The sequence below is a fragment of the Protobothrops mucrosquamatus genome, unplaced genomic scaffold (genome assembly GCF_001527695.2).
Source record: "Protobothrops mucrosquamatus isolate PMUCROS unplaced genomic scaffold, P.Mucros_1.0 scaffold655, whole genome shotgun sequence".
NCBI classification, from domain to species: Eukaryota; Metazoa; Chordata; class Lepidosauria; order Squamata; family Viperidae; genus Protobothrops; species Protobothrops mucrosquamatus.
In genome coordinates, this window is record NW_015386944.1 from 101,641 (window position 1) to 123,136 (window position 21,496).

The window sequence follows — 21,496 nt, forward strand, 5'->3', positions numbered from 1 at the left end:
GGGAAGAAGGTGGGCAGGCAGGCAAAGCTGGCGGTGGGGATCCCAGGCATTCGGAGGGAGGGGGAGGGGAGAGGGGGGAGGTCTTCCCAGCAGAACTCCTCCCAGGGAACTTTGGGCTTTCCCGAGTCCGAGACGTCCCAGAGCATCTCGCGTGGCACAAGGCACACCTGACTCCCCCCACAGGCTGCAGAATTCCCCCCCCTCCTTGCCGAGGGTACAAAAGCAGGGGACCGCAGCCACTTACGGTTCTCCTCCTGGCTCTGCCCGGGGCTTCCCTTGGGGGGGTGGCTGTCGTTGTCCACAGGGGAGCTGCACCTGGGAGCCGCTTCGGAGCTGCAAGGGAAAAGCCGGCCTCTGGGCTGGAGGGCTGCAGGCCATGGGCCAGAACCCTGCAGCAGCTCCGGGTCAGGCAGGCACTCTGGGCAGCCCTGAGAAACAAAATGCCGCCTCCTCCCCCCCCAGTTTTTTGCCCCAGGAGAGAGACAAAATCTCGGCCTGCACTGCTCACAGGGCAGCCATTCGAAGGGAAGAGCCGAGAGACGGCTGCCTAGGCCCTCGGTTGGGGGTCTCCGTCAGGAAGCCCCCTGCGAGAGCAATGGCGCTCTGCTTGCTCCCACACCTTCACCCCTGCTGCCCTCACCTGCCCCACCCAGAGGGGCAAGGCAGGCTGGGTCACGCTTCTTCCCTTGGCTGAAACGGCGGCTGAGACACAGCTCCCAAGACTGCGCTTGGTCCGCCCTGAACTCGGGAAAGGGCCCAGAGGGAGGGAGGGAGGGAGGGAGGGGGGCAGAAAGCCAGGGGGTGGCCGGGAGGGGCGAAGGCAGGGGCTGGGAATGGCTGGGAATGGCTGGGACACCCTCTGTCCAAACTGGCACACAGAGGGACGGAGGGGCCTCCTCCACGCCCAAGTGCCTGCGTTCCCCCTCCTCCGTTTCAGAGCACCCCCCAAATTCCTTTCCGCCACCGGGAATGAACCGCTGCAGCCGGCGGGCCCTCCTGGCCTGAGCCTTTCTGGGCCTGCCAAGCGGCTGTGGCTGGGCGTCCTCCGGTCTGCTTACCAGCAGAAGGGCTGGAAGTCCGGGAACTTGGCCCAGCCTCGCTCTTCGGCAGCCTTCGTGCCGGGTGTTACGGAATCCCACACGCTGGACCCGATATCTGTGGCCACCCAGGAGGCCGGAGGCTTGGACTTCAAGGGCTCAGCTGCCGTCCTCCACCCAGACCCTGCAAGACACAAGGGCCGCAGTGCTGTCCGGCAGGAGCTGCAGTGGTCAGCGACTCCGTCAGGAAGCCCAGGAGAGCTCAGTTGGCAGAAAGGGCCCCACCCCACCCACCCCCGCAGCTGCAGGACCAAGGCTGCCTTCGCAGGGGAGGCCGGGGTTCTGCCCATCCCACAGACCCAGCAGCCCTCGGTGCTGCAAGGAATGCGGGGGGCTGGAAGGAGGGTTCACGGGGCTCCCCTCACGGCTCTCCTGGACCCAATCTGGGAACGTGGGAAGTCAGCCAGCATCCTTTCCAAATCTGTTGCCTCACCCTTCACCCTTCGCTGTTCTGCGCGGCCTTTTTAGCCGCTTAGTTCCCGCGCTCTCTGGGGCTGGCTGGAGCCAGGATGTGACCCTCTGCCTGGCTCCCAAGGCCAAGGGCCTCCTCGGCTCCTGCCTCAGGGGAAGACGGCAGCCACGCCTGGGCGACTCTGACCAAGGGCTGGGCAAAGATCGTGAGTTCAATGGGGGAAGCCAGGGGGGGCATAAGAAGTCAGCTGCCACGTGTTTTGCACCGCCAGTTTCTCGCGATAACGAAGGCCTTGAAAGCCATTCACACTCCCGCACTATCCGAAGGGCCTTCCTCCCACGGGGATCCTCCACCCTCCAGGTCGTGCTGGTCCCAAAGGTGCTTTTCCAAAAGGCAACCAGAGGTTCTTGGTTTCTTTCCTTGGAGATGTTTCGCTTCTCATCCAAGAAGCTTCTTCAGTTCTTCTTGGATGCAAAGCGAAACCTTTTTGAGGAAAAACCCGAGAAAGTCCAGTTGCTTTTTGGAAAAGCACCTTTGGGACCTTGAAAACTAGATGCTGGTTCTGACAGCTCTTCCGTTGTATCAGTGTCAAATACGAGGGGCTTGCCTAAATCTTGGTTTCGCTCTTTCTTAGAAAGTGTCTCACAATTAAGCCCAAATCCAGGCTTCCAGCTGGCAGAAATGGATTTTCAGTTTTGTGAAAGGAAGTAAAGGAAGATGGAAAACCCCAACATTCCAGGAGCACTAAGGGGGTGGGGCGTGGGGGGCTAGGGATCAGTTGTGGCCCACGGAGAGATCTCCCGCTGGCTTGTGAAAAAACAGCTTCTAGGGTGGGTGGGCAGGTCAGCGCAGGCAAACCCTGCGTGGGCCACGGCTGCTGTCCGGGACTCCAAGAGGCAGGCCTCTCCCTCAAGGGACTCCTGGGGCGGCCCTGGCCGCTCAAATCTCGCCCACTTTGGTTCCCGCACTGGTTTCAACTGGTCTCCCATCCAGGTACAATAAACAGACCATGCTTGGCAAATTCAGGGGAACTAAGGCGATGTGTGTGTGTGTGTGTGTGTGTGTGTGTGTGTCTCCCTTTGCTTGACAGTGGACACTTCTGGGGTCCCACCCCGAAGACTTTAACCTGGCAGCCCTGAGGAATAAAGAACCCTGTACAGCCACAGTAAGGATCGGTAAAGGAGGCAGCCATTGTGAATGTGTAGCAAACACCCCGGAGATCTGGCTGCTGTCCCCCAAATATCTTTACCTTCAGAAGAGGGATCCGCGGCCTGGTTTTCTGCCTTCCACGGGTCCTCAGAACAGACAGCTGTCCCCTTCTCAGCCTCCTCCTCCTCCTCCTCCTCCCCAGAGTCCATGCAGCCGTCATGTTCCCCGTTTTCTAGGCTACCTTTGCCTGGACCTGCCACAGAATGAAGTCCTCCAAAGCTAAAGTGACCCGGAAACAAAAAGACAATAAGGAACTGCACAGACAAGCTCTGTTTACACCCGGGTCTTCAACCAGCAGACCCGCCAGGGCAACTGTGGGGTGAGCATGGTGAACATCTGGTCTCCCTCCTCCCAGTTCGGAAGCTGCAGAGACTGGCCGGATGATGGCAGCACCTGCAGAGCTCCACAGCTGGAAGGAGGGCAGCCGAGCCACAGAGGCACCCCAGGAAGCTTTCTTCTGCAGAGTTCAATCCCTGCCTGCTCATTCTGCTCCTTTAAAATCCCTTCAAGCTTGGCCCCAAATGGCAGATACGGGCACGAACTCCTCTGTATTGGGGCAAGGCAGTCGCCCTTCCCCGCCTGAGCTAAGTGACTCTGCGCGGTTTAAAACAACATCAAATTTCCCACATCTTCTTAGGATCTCATTCAACTTCCCCCAGTCAGAACCTCCCCTCGACCAGCTTATTTTTCTTCAAAAAACTGCAGTTTTCATCCATTCCCTTTACAGTAGTGGCCAAAATTGTGGAAACCTTTTGGGAAAAGTGTACAGTAGAAATGCCACCTTTGGTTACGTTTCCACCCATTTTTCTTCTCATTTCTTTATAACTGTAATCTTGTTCACTTAATAATGCTACTTTACATCGCTTTCTGGGCGACCCGTCAACTCTTTGCACCATTGCTTTAATTTTATTACGTTCTGCAAGCTGACAAAAAAACCCAACCAACTTGATAGCCATCACATCACACACTGACCAATGTCCTCCTCTCTCAGCTGCAATACATGACATCACTGAATCCTACTGTGATCTGATTGGCTCATGGCCAAAACAAGATGACACCTGATTGGCTCTCTAAACACTCACGCTCATTGGCTACAATCAGGTGAAGGAAAGCTACCTGAGATCAACCTAAGCAAGCGGTGCTTCCTTTTTCTGGTTATTTGGCTATAACTTTTCATAGAATACAGTACAGATAATTGAACAAACTTTGCTGCATTACATTCTTGATTAAATTATCTTTCCATTGACATATAATTTTATGGTACTACTCCCCAAAAAAGTGGCGTTATTAGCCATCAAACCTCAAAAATACACTTTTTCCAAAAGGTTTCCACAATTTTGGCCACTACTGTATATGACCAAACCATCTCACAATATTTATTTGCCTTTTACTGAAATGTAATCTTTTTACATGGTTTTTATCTTTTTGATCGTACGCCACCCAGCGTGGCTGCAGTGAGATGGGCAGTCTCTGCATTTGCTGAACCAACGAAGGGCCCAGCTGCAGACTATATACATATACATATTCTTCCAGCTGATAAGGGGCGATCTCCAGCTTTCATCTTACCGTGACCTGGATTTGGCCTGGGCTGCATAGTTTATGTCATTCTCTTCCCAGATATCCTCCTCTTCTTCCTCCTCCTCCTCCTCCTCCTCCTCCTCGCTGTCGTCAAATTGCTGAATGCGTTCGCTGCAGCAGGTTTCAAAGAGGGAGGCGTTGGCCTAGAGCAACAGACGAAGACCAGCTCAGACCAGGGGATCTTTCCTTCCTCGACATACAACGGCAACTGGGACCGGCATTGGCCTGGAATCACAGGGGAGCAGGTGCTGGAGGCCTTGCACAGGAAGGCGCCCAAGCGACCTCTTGTCCCATCGCTCCCCGCAGTTCACAGGGAGACATCAATAAATTCTGATCGCTGAGCAGCGTGAGTTGCCACCGTTGACCGAATCCCACAGCTGTCAAGCGAGGCATTGTTATTGCCAGTGGGGAAGCTGGCAGGAAGTCGCATGTCCCGGGCAGGTAGGTAGCTGGAAGCCCCGGGGAAGCTTGCAAAGGGTGATCACACGATACTCAGTCGCTAGGTGCGAATGGGTGCGGTCACGTGACCGCAAGGGTGCTGGGGGGGGAAGGGCCCGGAACTCAACCTGACGCCATGCGTTCAGTGCTATCGTTAACGGTCGGAACGGTTGCGAACCAAACATTGAGAGCCACCCGTATCCACCTTTCAGAATCAGTTTGAAGAGGCCAGGCATGCAGAGAGCAGCCTAGCAGAAATTCTATGTGATTTTAGCTCTCTCTCACTGAAGGCTCAACACAGGTGGAGAGAGCAGCGTCCCCTGTTTAACAGGGGGATCTTTTGCTGTGCCCGGCCCAGAGTCGCTTTCAGGGGCTGGGGCTGTTTCGTCCGTTCATGAACCATCTTGAGCAAGCAGGTCCAGACCAGGACCCACACATGCTGGGTGGGGGGATCCCCAGAGGAAAAGAAGCATATTCAGCCCCTCAGAAGCACAAAGGAGGGCCGCCAACACGGAGAGCGTGCCTTGAGGCCTTTCCGCACGGCCCCCGTGCCTCTGTGGCTGCCACTGCTTCCCAGCACCTTCCCTGGAGTCGGGGGGGGGGCTTCAAAGGGGCCAGGGCTGCCGCACCTGAACCGGCCACCAGAAAGGCTGCTCTCCCGCCTCTGGGGCAGCATTTGCAACCCCCGAGTTGCTGGCGTGCGGGACTACTTACACCATCATCATCTACGTCGATGCTGAAGTTAATCTCTGCGATCCTGTCGAACGGGGCGCTGGAACAGATGGGGGGGAAAAGGCCGTGAGGGGCGGCTTTCAGAAACCTGTGAGGAGGAAGGAAGCCCCACGGGGAAGGTGGGAGAGGCCACAGTTCCACTTCTTCCGAAGCGCAAGAAAACCCATCGCGTTGCATCTATCCAGCCTCCGTGCAAAACCTCCAAAGACGGGGAACTCTCCGTTTTGCAAGTAGACCGTCCCATCACGCACGGAGCTTCCTCCGAAGAAGAGGCTTCCCTGGCGACTGGCTTCAACACTCACCAGGGAGTAGCGTCGGCCATGCGGACGCCCGGCCCTCTCTCCAAGGGACGGTCACGCCTGCTTATCCTCCCGAGAGCTCCAGTCCTGGTTTCTGAGAGAGTCCGATGACCCGCCTGCCTCTCCCCTTTTCTCCCACCCCGAGGAAAGGCAGGCAGGGGCCGAAGGGAGCCTCCCCTGATGGGATCCAGGGAGCTGAGCGGAGGACCTTGGCCAAAGCAGACGGGGAGGGGGGAGGAAGAGACTCACTTGATGTTGTCATCCTGATCGGCAAACTCTTCGTCGTTAAAGCCGAACTGATCCATGAAAATGGCTGTCATCTGCTGCACCTGGTACTCCGAGAATGCCTGAGGGAGGGAGGGAGGAGGAGGAGGAGGAAGGGGGAGAAGGAAGGGGAAGGGAAACGGGGGAGGGGGAAGGGGAGGAGGAGGGGAAGAGGAAGAAGAAGGAAGGAGGAGGGAGGAGAAGAGGTTGATGATGATGGTAGGGTAACTAACTTGCAGTTTTGAGCAGCCCTCCATGAAATCATAGAGACAGGCGATGTGTGTCCAGTCAGAACACATTCGGGGGTAGAGACCTGGAAGAATCCAAACCCCCACCCGCCCGCCCAGGTACTATGCACAGCTGGGCATCCGGAGCACTCCCAGAAACAACGCACACACACACACACACACACCCCGCCCTCAAGGCTGGCACAGCAGAGGGCTGGGCCTTTCAACAGCGCCACCACACAGAGGCCAGAGGTGGATCGTGAAGGCAGGATACAAATAACACGTAAGTAAATAAAATTACAGTAGTGGGATATCCAGAGGATCCGCTCCACCCAGGAGGGGAGCCCCGTCATACTGCCTAAAATCTCCCCCCCCCAATAAAGGGAAGACTAGAGGTGGGAGTTGCCTAACTGAAGCAGCCTGGAGGCCAGGCCCTCCCCCTCCCCCCGCTTTTCAAGGCAGAGGTGCCCTTCCTCAAAGAGACCTCAATCCATCCCCAGATCCAGCCGTGGGCCAGGCCTGCAGCTGGCAGAGCCCTCCCTGCAAGGCATCCCATCTGCTCCCACCCCCCCGCCACCCGGGCTCAGCCTCGCTGGCACCATTATCTCCCTTGTTCTTCTTCAAGAGGCTGCAAGGGACCCTGAATGTGCAGTGAAAACTGCGATGCTGTTTCAGACACTTTGGTCACAATTAAAGATTACGACGCAGGTGCCGCCTCTGCAGGTCTGCGGAGGTTGCGCCCGGGGCTTTGGTGGATCAGAAAGCCCCCCCCCTTTACCTTCCACATGAACGGACTCGCCAAGGCTTCCCAGGAGCCACCGGCGACCCGCCCACCCACCCAGAACAGCGCCCTCCTGGCCCTTCACTAGCGCTTCACTAGGGCCGCCCTGGAGTGGCCGGAGAAGCTAGTCAGCCAGACAGACAGAGGGGCCAAGTGAGCCTGCCTGTCCGGAGAGAGCTACCTGCTGGAGAGAGACTTCGCTGGGGAAGGCGGCCTCGGCCTCCTCGTCTTCGCTGGAGGAGTGCAGGTGCTGGGCCGTCACCTGCACAGAGGGGGAACCACAGAGGACGGGCTCCAGTGGCTGGGAGGGAAACACTGGCAACCCCTCCGGGCCGCCCCTTCCTTCTCTCGCCACCTCTTGCGGCAGCTTCCGTTACGTTTCCTCCGCACCACCAGCCCCCACCGGTCCGAAGTAAGAGAACGCCAGACTGTCTCACCAAATCCACGGTGTTCCTTCGGTTGGCTTCCACCAGAGTCTCCTCCACGAAGCTCTCCCAGCGTCCTTTGCAATCCTCAGGAAGACCTGCAAGGAAGCAGCGGCCGCGGGGCTCAGAGGGCCACACGCGAGAGACAAGCGCCCCCCCCGGCCTGGAGGGAGCCAGAGCCTCAGGCGGGCCGGAATCAGAGCGCCTGCGTGGGTGCGGTGTGGCCCGGCGGCATCTGCTCTCGGGAAAGCAGCACGGGGGGGGGCAGCCTGCAGAGCCCCTGCGAAGGGGGGGTCTAGGCTGCTTACTGGGGACAAGAGAGAAGCCGGCTGCCCCCCAAAACGCTCAGCTCTCCAGTGCGCAGAGACGCCAACGCCTTACAGCCCTCTGGGCAACCCGAGTTTAAACCCCAGGATTTTGCCTCCTCTCTGATTTAACCAGGACTGCAGCTCGGAGGGACCGAGAGCTCCGAAGAGGCAGGCGGGGTCTCCTGCCCCTTCTTCTCCCTTGGGCCCGGCAGCTTTGGCCCCGGCTTCCCCGGACGGAGGGAGGGCCGGGATCCTCTCCTACCTGTGATGAGCTCCCCAATCTGGCTCTGCCCGGGGCCTTTCTCCATCGTTTGCACAACGGCGTTGGCGATTCGGGTCAGGTGGCCCATGTTGCCACGCCTCATCCCACCTTCTGCCCTGGAAGGGACCAAAGCGAGGAGCCACGGCTGAAAAACGGAAGCCCAAGCAGCGTTCATCCGGGCGGGCACCGGCTCGGCTCTGGTCTGCTGGGCAGGGGGTGCAGGGCGGGTCACGCCAGGACGCGGAAGAGCCGCCGCTCGGCTGCCCCTCAACCTCTGGCAAGGGGGTGGGGGGGAGGGCCTCCCTGGAGGAGAGCTGCGGCTGTGGGCCAAAGGCTCTGACTCAGGAGAGAGTGGCCTCCGTCCTTGGGTGCTCCCAGTTCCTTCTGCTGCTCCCCAAACAAAAGGGCCGCCCCAAAATCAACAGCGAAGCAGAGCAAGGGAAAGGTGACAGGCGGGGGGAGGGGGGAGTGTCACGAGGGGACCAAGCAGGTCATCCTGGCCGTGTTCTGGGCTGAACGCCTGCCCGTCTTTCTGCACCCAAGTGAGCGGAGCCGAACCCGGGCAGAGACAGGCCCCGGGGCTCCCTGGGAGTCTGGCCAGGAGCCAGGCGGCCTCAGAGCCTTACTGGATCTTGTCGTTGGTCTCCCAGGCCCCGAGGATCCTCTGCACCAAGCAGCACTTTTGGAAGAGCTGGAAGAGGAAGACAGGAGAAGCGTCTCAGGGACCAGGAGCGGAAGCCTCTTTCTAACACAGATGAACACGGATGCAAGAACGAGACAGGGTGGGGGGGTGAGGAGGTGGGGGCGGAGCAGCCAAATCCCAGGGGGAGAGTGAAGCCAGTCTCAACTTGCACAAGGCTAATTCACACTGAAAAATGGCAAAACCCAATCGCCTAAAGGGCTGCCTTTTGTTAGAAACTGCAGCTTGCAATTTAAAAAAAACAACCCTAAGACCCAAGGAGGCAACGTTAATTTGGGGCTGGCAGAGAGTTAATGGGGCATTTGCTTAAATAGCCCACAGGGACTGATGCCAGTTTTGCCCCCGCTCTGCTGCAGGGTTTAACCTTCTGGTTAGAGCTCCCGAGAGATGGCACCCCCTGGGGCAGCTGCCTGGGGGGCCCTCCCCTTCCCTTTCTCAGCTAATCCGAAGGGCCCGCGGCTCCTCCTCTCGGCAAAGGGCAGAGAAACCGGGTCAGCCTCCCTCTCCCAGGGGTCTCGGCCCCTTCCAGGAGTGCAGATTTCAAGAATGCCACGGCCAGGGTGGCTAATGAGGAGGATTCCCACGTTGGGGAAGCCCCGAGAGGGGGTGACTGGCTAGCTACCCCTATTCTACGTGGAACCATCCACACAGCCGACACAGCCCGTATAAATTAAAGAGTTTGGGCTACAAGGGGCTTGTTGTCTTACTAGGCTTAATAACGTTCTTGCCATAAAACGATCGCCGTCACTTTTAACCATTCTGAGGAGAGGAGGGCACTTCCTCTCTCCCTGGAAAAGCACAATTCAGGTCTGGTCCCTCCTCCTGCCAAGGCAGAGAAGGAGCCTCCTCCAGCGTTGCCCCCCTTGGCCCCCTCGCTCTGCCTGCCGCCTTCGCAGCCGCCACCCCCTCAGACGGGGCTGCCAGACCGAGAGCCCACCCAACCCACCCCCCTCTTGGCTGGCCCACTTCCAGGGGCAGGCAGGGAACCAGAGGGCCCCTCCCCCAGAGCGCCCCCCCCGTGAGGTCCTGCAGGGGGGGAGGGGGGGAAGGGAGGCTCCGCTAAGAAATACTGGAAACGCCACCTGGCTCTTTGCCCTGGACGGGACGGCAGGTTGACTCAAGTGCCTGAATGGGGCCCTTCTTGGTGCAGGATGAGGCTTCCAGGGCTGCGGCCCGGCCCTCCCTTCGGAAGACTCGGCCAGGGTTGGAGGACACTTACGTGAGTCACCATGAAGTTCTCTGGCGCTCCAGCCGTTCCCTCCGCCTCCTCCTCCTCCTGGCTGTTTTCCGTGAGCAGCCTGCTCCCGGGGGGCACCGAGTGCATCAGGACGGCCGTGACACACAGCTCCACTTGGAAATGCAGGAAGTTATTCCAAGTGTATTTGAAAAACAGGTCCTGAAACAAGGCAGAGGAGGAGGGGGAGGGGGAGGGGGAGGGTTCGTTCCTGTCCGTCCTAAGCGCAGCCGGACCAGGGGAGCAGAGGCACAGGGGGCCTCCTTCCCAAGGCTCAGCAGGCGCCCCGAGACTCCCCTAAGCCGGCTGATCGGTGGCTTATCTGCCACACACCCACAAAGAGGACTTTCTCCGCCAGGGAAATAAAGATCTACCGACGTCTTAGCCCTGGAAAGCCCACCTCCTGGGTGCCCCCCCCATTGGCCAACGCAGCTCCCCACTCACCAGCAGCAGGTCCATGGTGCTGAGCCGGCACAGCTCCCGATTAATGCTGGGCGTGTTGGTGTGAAGAAGGGCAGCGATCAAGCGGGCGCCATGAAGACGGGCATTGCCGAGGGGCTCCTCCAGCACCCCGATGGTCGTCAGGATAGAAGCCACCTGCCACCGTCGAGAGGAGAGCCAGGGTTTCAAGCCAGCTCCCCCCCACGAAGCCTGAGCAGAGTGTGTGCGCCTCCTTTCCCCTGCCGAGCGATGGCCGGGGGGAGGGGGGCTGCCCGAAGACCACCGCCCGGGAGGCAGGTCTCATTCCCAAGAGGACCCGTCCCACGAGCCCTGCGAGGAGGAGGAGGAGGAGGGCAACGTCCGGAGAGCAGCCGGCCCTGGAGAAGCCTCTGCGAGACACACACATGGGGGGGGGGGCAGAGCCCTCTGGGAGAAACCCTCAGCCTGACCAACCTCCTCCCTCTGCGGCCCCCCAGTCGGCTCTGAGCCAAGGAGAGCCCTCAGCCCTGGCACCATCGCACCGAGAGCCGGGAGGAAAATTCTTTTTTTTTTTAAAAAAAAAATAGGCTTTTTTTTTTTTAAAGTAAGGAACTGTATAATCCCAACAGCTAACACTGAAGTCGGGGGGGGTGGGGGGGTGGGGGGGAGAAAATAATAGAAAAAAAGAAATACAACCTACAAAAAGGAAAAATATAGAAAAAGAAAATATCTTAAATTAAAAGTGGCTCCTGATCTTCCTCGCAACAAGTACAGGCAAATCAATAGCCCCCCCACCCTCTATAAGACCCCTCCCCATGGCTGCCACGCTCCCCCACCCCACCCCACCCATTCCCAGACACAGAAACGGTTGTCATTTCTCTCCAATTGTCAGCAAAAGGGTTTCCAGGATTTTATAAAAATGTTCCATATTTTAACCCTAATAAAATAAGTCGACTTTAAATTCTTTTATGTCTAACAGTCTTATTCTTTAGTTCTTCAAGTGGATGTTGTAGTATTGAATACGATTTTTTTTTCCCCAACACACAAAGATTTCTTCAAGGTTTTACAAAACGTCTTTGGTAAATTCAAAAATAAATTCTAGCCCACCTTTTTTTTTCAATTTTGATTCGTCATTTGCGTTTCCCTTCCGACAGTCGTCTCTCTCTCTCTCTCTTATAATCCTTTATTCCTTCACTTTCCATGTTTCTCTACCAGCCGGGATTTGCATCTCCTCTTCATTCTCTCTAGTCATGAATTCTTCCCTCTTTATTACCTGCCACGTTTTCCTCTTCTTTGTAACCCAGGAGAAATGCAGCTGCAGGTGCGGAGATTATTTCTCTCAAGACTTGTTATTTTTCTCCAGTCCTTCAAACTCTTCTGAAAGGTTTCCAGGGCCACGGCCTTCATTTGCCCTTTGGCAGAGAGCCCCCCCTCCTTCCTCTCCCCCCCCAGCCCCACTCCCCTCTGGAAGTCCTTCTCTACCAGGTTGGCCAAAGTTCACCAAACTTCATCACTACTTTGTTGTTTTCACCTTTCACCCAGCGGGTCTCTTTCCCGACAGGTCCACGAAGCCTCTTCGCTCGCTCAATCCTTCACAAATCTTTGGGAAAGTCCTAATATCCCACATTCGGCTGGTCCCCTTAACCGGTTTAAAACGGTCTTAAATTCTTATCAGCTTTTTGCCATTCTTTTTATATGATTTAAGTTCTTTAAACTGATAACTTTTCTTCTGTTTTTGGATGAAGTTATATTTGCCGGCTGTTTTCTTTTTACAAACTTGCCGTTTGGAAGATCTCTTCTAACTGTAAACTGATTGTAGGTCCAAGGGTGGTTAGAAAACGAGGTGGTTGAACCCAGGACCCTTGAAGGCCCCAAGGTGGTTGGGCTCTCGTGGCGCTCCAGACCCCTGGGAGGGCGCCATCCTGCGGAGTGATCGGAGAACCTCTCCTGGGTCCAGGGCGGGCCCTCCTGCGCCGAGTCAGGCGGGGTGGACACAGCGCCCTCTCCCCCCCCCTCGCAGAGACATCCAGCGCAGGGGCCCTTCCCCTCCTCCTCCTTCTCCCCTGCAGACGGAGCCCCTCTCCCCTCTCAGGCGGAGCCCCTCAGCCCCACTGGGGCTGCCCACCCGTTCCCCGCATGCACACCACGCCGGCCACCTCCCGGCACTGGGGCAGGACTCCGCCCGCCTTTCTATTCAGTCCCCCCTGGAAATGGTGCGCCCTTGACATCTCACGCTATGCTGGCAGGTAACCTCTTTCGGTGGGGAAAAGCCCGAGCCTGGCGGCACCCGGGTGGTAGCCCGAGGGCCAGACCTGCCACCTCACAACCTCCGTCTTGGGGAGTCGCACCACTATAAACACGTCTTCCTGTTCCGTCTCTCACAGGCACTTCGGAAAGAGGCAAGAAGGCCACCAAGACAAGATGGCTGCAATCTCCCACTGTCTGCGGCTCGCCACGAATCATCAACGAGAGCAACCGAGGCAGCCTCCAGCATGTATACTGGCCTGAAGCAGGCAGTTGTGTCAAGTCTGCCCTTTTCTTCACAATCCTCCCCACAAAAGGAGGCCGGAGAGTGAACAGTCATGACCCAAAGATGGAATTCTGTGGGAATGAAAACCGAGGCCCCCAACCTCCTGAAGGAGGGGACCAGATGAAGAGGGTATCGCGGTATCAAGAAATAACCTGCCAGCATCCTCTCCCTTCAACCGGGGCGGCTGCTCGAGCCTCCTTCCCCCTCAGCCGGGCAGCGACCCGTAGCTCAGGTGGGCTACTTCGGGCGGGCAGGCAGGAGGCACAGAGGTCAAGCGGCTGTGGGAGGAAGGCCTTGCAGCAGCCAGGATCTCTCCCCCCCCCTGGAATCCGGCCCCCAATTACGGAAGGAAAATGCCGGCAGCACCAGAGTGTGGCCTTATGTGTTTTGGAGGGAGTTTTGTGCTGTGTTGGGTGGGAGAACAACCATAAGCTCAGCAGGCGACTGATGGGGAAAGAGGACCAGGCTCGGATTTCAGCAGATCAGCTGAAAAGAAAGCAGGCCCAGCAGCCTCACCCCCAGCCCCCCACCCCCACCCCCCAGCAGGGACGCTCAGTCACCCAGCAGCCCAGTAAAACGCCTGCCTTTAACCCCCCCACCCCCCCACCCCCCACCCGCCAAGAGCGGCTGACAGAGGCCAACTACTTTGAAGGTGACCAAAGAGGGCGGCGTTATAAGCTCAGGCAACAAAGAGGAACAGGCCGCTCGCTCGTTGGACTACTTAGGAATGAGATAAACATTCCTAAATACGTGGCAGGCAGAGGTGCTAGCATAAGCATAGCCAAAACACAGCACAGGCTTGAAGACAAGATAGAGAACGGGAAATACGCTTGTTTCATTCGTGAATAATAATAAAGGTCTCCCTGAAACCACAATGAAGGGACCAGGGCCACGTTAAAGAAAAAGGAGCCCCTTCGGGGTTCCCCAAGCCCCCCCTTTGCTTCTTGCCCAGAGAGGGGAGCCCATCTTTCTTCCACACACACACACACACACACACACACATACACACCCGGAGTTCTCCACCTCGTGAGCTCAACCTCCAGACGAGGGGAGGCGCAGGTTGGTAGAGTTGGCACAGGCCCCGCTCCTTCCTCTGCCTCTCTGCTCCTTCTTCCTTCCTTCCTTCCTTCCTTCCTTCCTTCCTTCCTTCCTTCCTGGACCTAGTGCCTGCCCCTTCCCCCCCCACCTCCTTTGCCGAGAGTGTCATGGCTGCCCCTGGCCACCCCCTGGATTCCTGTGCCCGAACCCAGTGCGCAGGAATTGGGCCCGAGGGGGGAGAATCCCCATACCTTGGGGGGATGAAGCAGCAGCTGGTGGAAGTCCTTCAGGCGCAGCTCAATGCCCTGCAGGACGCTGCTACTGACAGGGTGGAACTTTTCAAAGCCCTGGGAGAAGGAGTCCAAAAGTCCTTCCAAGCTGTGGGTAGAAAAATAAGCCAACATCAGAAACAAATCGTGTTCAGACCGTACTGGAGCCACGGCAAGTGCCTCAGAACGGGCCTGATTCAATTTCACAGCCGCCTCCAAGTTTCCGTAGTTCAATTTCTCACCCACGGGAAGCAGCATGGCACAGTTAATTAAAAAGAAAAATGGTAAAGCAGAAATACAGACATTATCAGAGGTTCACCTCCAGGTTTTCTCTCCCATGTTTCCGAGGTGGCTTGCCCTCCCCTTCGTCCCAGAGCTGAGAGGAAGAGGAGGAGGAGGAGGAGGAGGAGGAGGAGGGAACGGCCCCAAATGTGCCCTCGGCTTTCCCCACGGCTGGGCCGGCACTTTAACCTTTACAGGCAGACCAAACTGGCTCTACTTCCAAACCAATGAAAGGCAGCAAGTTATACCTGAAACCAGAATTACCCACCTGTCAGACGCCCGAATCCCTCTGAAGGCCACGCGGTAGGCTCTCCCGTGGCCACGCGGCAGACCCTGATCTGCCCAAAAAGTCCACCATTTGCCCCAAAAGGTTCCAGCCTTTTAAGGGAGGCCCACGGCCCATGTTTGTCCATGGGACGCCTACTTTGCCCCAGCCTGCCGGGTCTCGCCTCCCCGGCCACCCTTTTGCCTGAGCTAAAGACTCGGAGGAACAATGCCGTCAATTAAAATACAGTGTCAAACCAGCCACGGTGTCTCCCTGCCATTAAACGAAGAGCTTCTGCAAGGTGAGCACCGCAGGCGCCCCTTTGGGCGGTGGGGAAAGCCGCAGCCGAGGGCAGCCGATCAGGGTCGGGAGGACCAAAGACCCGCACCAGAGACTAGGCTGGGCAGGAGGGGCTCCACTGGCCCAGCCCAGAGGGAAAGCCAGGAGGAGGGAGGACTCCTTTCCTGGCCTGCCTGGTAGCCTAAAGCACCTCCTGCAATTCAAGGGTCCCCCCCCCCCCGAGGGTGTATAATGCAGAGGCAGCCCTGGTTTCAGCCAGAGGGAGCAGCCGCTCCTCTCTAGGGCCCTGGCCTGAGCAGCACGGGGGGGGGAGAGGAAACGGTGGTCATCCAACAGGTAGGGCTCCTCCTAAATACACGCCTGCCTGCCTCCCTTTTGTGTGCAACCTCTCCCCCCACACCTACACCTCCTGTGCCATTTCCAGGGTCTCCAAGGGGCTTCTGAGGGGGAGGGTCCCATGAGGATCAGGGTCCCATGAAATGAGTGCAGCTTGAGGCCGCCAAGTGTTCCAGGAAATGAGACGACCGGATTCAGGCAGGGGAGCCCCCCTCTGCAGCTGGGCGGCCACATCCAGCCCGTGAAGCGCAGCATCGCCTGGCACCAGCGGAAGGGGTGGCGCCCGGACAGCCCAGGCAAAAGCCAAAATCCTTGCTCTTGGTAGGCCGAGGATTTGCAGACGTTTGCGTGAAAAGCCAGACATCCTGCACTGCGAGGTAATTTTTATCCGGCAGATGCTCTAAACAATCAAATCTTGTGATGCCTGTAAATACTGCTTGTAAAATTAGCAACATTGGAAGAATCTGCCTTTGCCATAAATGTGCTGCTTTCAGATCAGACCAGGATCAGACCTGCACTCAGAGCAGCTTAGCTGTGAGCAGCAAACGGAGTTGCTTCTGCGACAGCCCGGGGCTCACGGAGCACAATTCCAGAGGAGGCCGAAACGCGCATCCTGCCGGAGACACCCGCCCGGCCATTGCTGGGCGCGGGCCAGGGCACTGGGCTGGATGAGCCAGCCTGAGCTGATCCTTCAGCAAAGCCCCAGAGAGCGATCTGGCCCATCGCTCGCGGGAAAGACACCCACGGCTTCCGTTCAGGATCTCTTCCCACACGCGTGTCGTCGGGCTCCTGGCTGGGAGAATGGAGCTGCACGCTTTGCCTGCGAATTCTGCAGGGTGAACCAACGGCTGAGTCTGCCCACCAGGCTAAGCTGAAACCGAGCCAGCGCCGCTGTAGGTGGGCACGATTCAAGAAATATCAGAACATTCCTGACTAGTCTTTGCCTTGGGGATGGCTGTGCCTAGAATCAGAGCTGGAAGGGACCTCTGAGGTCTTCTAGTCCAACCCCCTGCCCAAGGCAGGAGCCCTTCAACCACCCTGGACAAACAGCTGCCCAGTCTACTCTCGAAAGCCTCCAGCGATGGAGCACCCACAACCCCCGGGAGGCAAGCGGTTCCACCGGTTAACCATTCTCACTGTCAGGAAATTCCTCCTCCTGAAGTATTCAGGAGCTACTAGATTTTGTAACAGCTTTGTAACTCATACCATCCATCTTGTAAATTCGCAGGATTTTTTCCCCCCACCACGTATATGTATGCAGTCAAACTAGACTGCGATGTTTCTCTGTGTCATGTGTGTGTGTGTATGTGGGTATATGCATAGTGGTATTTTTTTGAGCTGAAGGCAACGAAATTTCATTTTAATGTATGCTGATTAGTACACATTTAAAGTGACAAGGAAGATTCTTATTCTGTTCTTATTCTTATTCTTATTCTAATTCTCAAAAAGCCTTGGCCCACACCACAGGACTTCCCCTAAACTAAATTCAGCCGAATTCAACCGCTGTGCCCACACAGGACACAAGCAAGGAGCCACGTCACGGCTTCACAGGGGTTCAGGCGCCCAGGAAGGAAGAGGTCCTCGGAGAACCGCCCGGTCGGGCCTGAAGGAGCACAGCGGGGGGGGGGGCTTGCAGAGCAGTTCCGCTTACCCAGCTCTCCTTGGCTCAAGCAACGTCAGCAAAACCTGGGTCCCATTCACGATGCAGTTCTCCATCAGCGCCTCGTCAAACATGTTCCTCAAGAGCTGCTCCACGCACTCCTGCCTGAGACACCAAACACAAGTCAGCACCACAGGGACTCCCCGCTTAGCCAGAGTAACCGGGACCGGCTACTCTAGCTGAGGGACACAGTCGTCAAGCGTGGACCTCAGACGGCCCTGGCAGCGGCGGCAATCCCCGAGAGATCGCACAGTTACCACCTGCAGCCCCCGGGCGGCTTTCCCATCGGCTGCACTTATTGGGACCCAACGGTGAAGATTGCCAATTGTGAGCACACGGGATGCTGCGATGCCACGACTATGAGGAACAGGTATGCACGTACGTACTCCAGGTGGTCTTCAACTCGGGACCACAGCTGGGCCCAGAATTCCCACTGCTAAATGAGGGGATCGTAAAGCGTCACACCAGCACATCACTCAGAGACTGCATCCCCAGCATCCCGGCTGCCGTCATTAATCGGGAATGGCAGTCGTTAAGTGAAGGGGGTCCCAAGTAAGGAGCACGGAGGGTGCTGAAGGGGCTGGCGGAGGCCAGCACAGGCTGCGCACACACCGGGGCCGCTGCGATGCTGTGCAAACTGCAGCCACCCCTGGAAGCCTCAGCTGCCCCAGCAGCGCAGCACAAAGCTGCCTGGCCAAGGAGGGCTTGCACACACACACACACACACACACACACGCGTCTCACTCGTTGGCAGCAGCGCTGGGGCTGAAGTACAGGCCCGGGGCCATCAGCGGTCTCAGCTGGCCACCGCTGCCCCAAGGCCTCCGCCTCGGCCCAGTCTTGCGAGGCCGCCTGCCGTTCTCCAAATAGCAGGCCTGCTCCCCTGAAGCCCGGGCAAGAGCAGAAGGATCGGGAGACTGGAGCAAGAGGCTTCAAGAAATGAGACATGGGGCCTGGCGAAGGAGCAGAACAGCACGAGGCGGCAGAGGTCAGCGAGGCACAGCAGAGGCCACTGAGTGTGGGCAGCGAGGGCAGATGGGGCTTTGGGCAACAGTGCCAGCATGGCTGGCCAATGCATGGGGTTCGAAGCAGCATTTCTCCACGGCGGTGGAAACGGGATGAAGAGGAGGCTGCCCGGGGGTGAGGCCGCAGGAGGCCCTGCTGCCAACGTAGGGCGGCCAAAGGGGCTTGGATCAAGGGGTAGATGAGAGGGAGCTGCAGCATCCCTGGGGCTGCTCGTTAAGGGCAGGCGGATCGCCAAGCGCCAAACTGCAACCGCACGAGCGCAGGGGTACTGCACAGACTGCAACTCCTGGTGCAGGTTGCAAGTCCCTTCGTCTAGCATTGTCACAATTTTGAATAGTCATAAATTGAGGACTTCCTGTAATCCCAGTGCAGGCAGCCTGCTGAACGGATCAGAGTTTATTCCCAGCAGTCTCTCAGCGTGCCGTTCCCCCTCGGTCCCCTTGGCTTCCGGCCCCAGCTGGCTCTCGGGAGCGGGCAGGCGCTTGGGTCAGCTGCCCACACACAATGTGCCAGCCACCCCCGGTTGCTCCTGCCCTGCCCACCTCTGGCCACGTGGGAGCCATCCGGATTTTTGCCAGGATGAAGCAGTGTTGTTGCTTCACTGACACGCTGCCTTTCTCCCAAGGAGCGCCAAGGCAGTGGAGACACTCCTCTCCCCCTCCCCTCCGTCCCACAACCTCCTCTTATGGTGGGACCGGCTCACGGGTGGGATTTGAGCCAGGCCCACCCAGCGGCGCCAACCCCAAAGCCTCGGCCCTCCAGCCAACCTCCCTCGTTCTCCACCTCCTCCCGGAAGACCCGTCTGAGCCGAGCTGCAGCCCCCCCCCCGGGCCCTCCTCCCACCCACCCACCCACCCACCCTCCGCTGCTGCCTTCCTAGGTACTTACGACTCCAGGGAGGCCAGGAGAGGATCCGGGTCGGCCCCCTCCTGGAGCTGGCTGCTCTGATCTCTGCTCAGCCTGATGACGTCACACAAGGTCTGAGAAGCGTTGGATTGTCTCTGCAAAACGGGCCACGAGTCACTCCTGGCTAGAGGGGGGCCCTTGGAAGGCCTGAGCCTTCCCGCCCAGAGCAGTTCTCCCCCCCCCCGCATCCCCTTGGAAATGGGAAGCCGGGTGAAGAGGGGAAGCAGCAGGTCCCCTCCACAGCTGCCACCAACCCCTAAATCCCCCCCCCCCCACTTTGAACAACAGGGAGCTCCTTGGGATTCCTCCACTGGCCCTACATTCCTGGGTTAGGTTATGCGTTACTTAATTTTGATTGATTTAAGAACGAGCCACAGCCTCTGGCGCGCTCATTCCCTCCGTCATAAAATACCATCCAGTTGGCATTCCACTCTTTCCTTAGACCTGCCTTTTAAATGTGTCCATTTTGCGTTTCTGTACTTGATAATTGGCATTTGTTTTATTATTCCACACAGCCACCCTTTGTTGCGTGGATCAAGCTTGTTCAGCAAACCGCTGTAAGACCAGGAACGCTTTAAGACGATAAAGGCAGCCAGCCCCGACAGCTGAGAAGTGTTTCCCCCCGGAAGAACGAACGGGGGCAAAACCAGGAGGGCGACGCTCCCTCTTAAGGCCTTTGGGGGTGGGGGGGTGAGGAAAGAGAGGACAGGCCTCCAGGCAGGACAGAGGCTCTGTTGAGCAGGACTCCCCCCCCTGTGAAGGAGCCCTGGGGGCCAGAGTGGGAGAGAGGAGGCCCACGTGGGGCTCCCTCAGAGCAGCCCCAGGGACTCCAGCGGCTCCCCCAGAAACCAAGGGACACTCACACCTTCCTCCTGGTGAGGGCGGATCAGCTCCACCAGCCTCTCCACCAGCCTTGCGTCGTTCAGCCACTGCAGGAGGAAGGGAAGGGAAGAACCAGGTCAGCGCAACGCCTTCCCCAACGCCCCGTCTGAGCCGTGGGTGTTTCTCCCACCACCATGGCTCCAGCCCCCTCCTCTGGTTCAAATCCTGCAGGCTCTGTTCCCAGAAGCTCCAAAGAAAGCCCCCCCCCCAGCTTGGAAGAGGGAGAGGTTAACTTTGCCCACGGCAGCCCTCCTGACGCCAGAGGGGGAGATTCCCCTCCCCTAACACCCGGCCCCCCCACCAGGCCCAGCCTCTCCCAACTCAGCCCAGGCCCTGGCCCGGCCGCAGAGCCCAGGGCCCCCGAAGAGGAGGGGAGGCAGAGCGGGAGCCCCGACCTGCAGAACCTCCTGGCGAAGGGGAGCCGGCTCCACACAGCTGACCAGCCGCAGGAGGAGGTCCATCATGGCGGACGTCTCAAGATGCTTCAGCACCAGATCGACAAACTCGGCTTTCTTCCTCAAGAATGAAACCACCTGGGCAAAGCAACAACGGCCAGGCACCATCAGGGCTCTTCACTTCAAGCGCACCTTAGAGCTAACATCTGCAGAGGAGATGCAGACCCCCCCCTCCAGAGGAGGGACCAATGGCTGGAACCCCCACCAACCAGAATCAGCCCTGGAAGGGGAAGACAAAGCAGCCGACGTCTTACCGCCCACCCGGCCCTCTGGGCGGACCCACGGAGGAGCAAGGTCAAAGAGCGCAAGGGTGGAAGCACAATCTCCATCCCGCCCTTGCCAGAGATCATCCAAGCGTGCAACCAAGGGGGCCTCTTGCTCGGTCCAGGCCTTGGTCCAGGTGACCTGGTCCACTCGAGGCCTTCTGAGGGTGCAGCGCTGTCACTCCCTCAGCCCCCTTCCCCAGAAAGGGGGGGTCAGACGTTGGGCAGAAGGGGTGGGTCCAGCAACGGCTTCTTGAGGAGGGGGCAGACCAAAGCTTCCTTAACAAGCGAAGGAACAACCCCCTCACTCAAGGAAGCATTAACCGCCACTAGGGCCCACCTACACGACACCTCTGGGGGGGCTCTAACCAGCCGGGGGGGGCGGGACCCGAAGAGCAACGGCTGAGCTCGCAGGCCGAAGGATCCCATCCGCCTCCTCGGCTCCGGCAGGTTCGGCCTGTTCCCAGAGATGGGCTGGGAAACGGTAATCGGCAAAGACTGAGCCGCCTGCAGCCGTTCCCATTCCTATCCCCCCCCCCCACACACACACAGACACTTCAGGACTACTGGTTTGAGGGTGTTCTTTGTCTATAATTAAATCAGCAATGTGGGGCCGGCTTATACGACCTTTTAGAGAAACCAGGAGAGTGGAGAGCAGAGTCCTTTCAGAATCTCCACCCCACGTGTGAAACCCCAAGAGGCACCCCAGCCTTGAGCCCCCCCCGTGCCCAGAGCCATCTCTCTATCCGGTCCAGCCCACAGAGGGCAGTGAGGCACAACCAGATGCTCTGGCCACAGGGCGAACCGTGGAGGAACACGGTGAATGTAAGGGCCGTGTAAAATAATCGTCGGGGGGGGGGGGAGGAGGAGAAGCAGCCTCTTTACCTGGGTGAGAAAG

At 58.2% G+C, this 21,496-nt stretch overlaps 1 protein-coding gene across 1 annotated transcript in view; it reads right to left on the reverse strand.

The window, feature by feature from the left end:
* The window catches only part of PPP6R2 (protein phosphatase 6 regulatory subunit 2), a 34,115-nt gene that overhangs the window by 9,079 nt on the left and 3,540 nt on the right, over positions 1-21,496 (reverse strand). The window contains exons 3-21 of the mRNA XM_029284493.1: positions 20,276-20,413; positions 19,862-19,927; positions 18,981-19,093; positions 17,058-17,171; positions 14,206-14,332; positions 10,411-10,563; positions 9,952-10,128; positions 8,659-8,723; positions 8,033-8,148; positions 7,475-7,560; positions 7,219-7,299; positions 6,015-6,112; positions 5,449-5,506; positions 4,285-4,439; positions 2,800-2,937; positions 2,607-2,628; positions 1,614-1,641; positions 1,059-1,221; positions 245-333 (exon numbers count right to left, since the gene is read on the reverse strand). Coding sequence (XP_029140326.1) covers positions 245-333; positions 1,059-1,221; positions 1,614-1,641; positions 2,607-2,628; positions 2,800-2,937; positions 4,285-4,439; positions 5,449-5,506; positions 6,015-6,112; positions 7,219-7,299; positions 7,475-7,560; positions 8,033-8,148; positions 8,659-8,723; positions 9,952-10,128; positions 10,411-10,563; positions 14,206-14,332; positions 17,058-17,171; positions 18,981-19,093; positions 19,862-19,927; positions 20,276-20,413 — 1,987 coding nt within the window. The remainder of the gene's footprint in view (positions 1-244; positions 334-1,058; positions 1,222-1,613; positions 1,642-2,606; positions 2,629-2,799; positions 2,938-4,284; positions 4,440-5,448; positions 5,507-6,014; positions 6,113-7,218; positions 7,300-7,474; positions 7,561-8,032; positions 8,149-8,658; positions 8,724-9,951; positions 10,129-10,410; positions 10,564-14,205; positions 14,333-17,057; positions 17,172-18,980; positions 19,094-19,861; positions 19,928-20,275; positions 20,414-21,496) is intronic.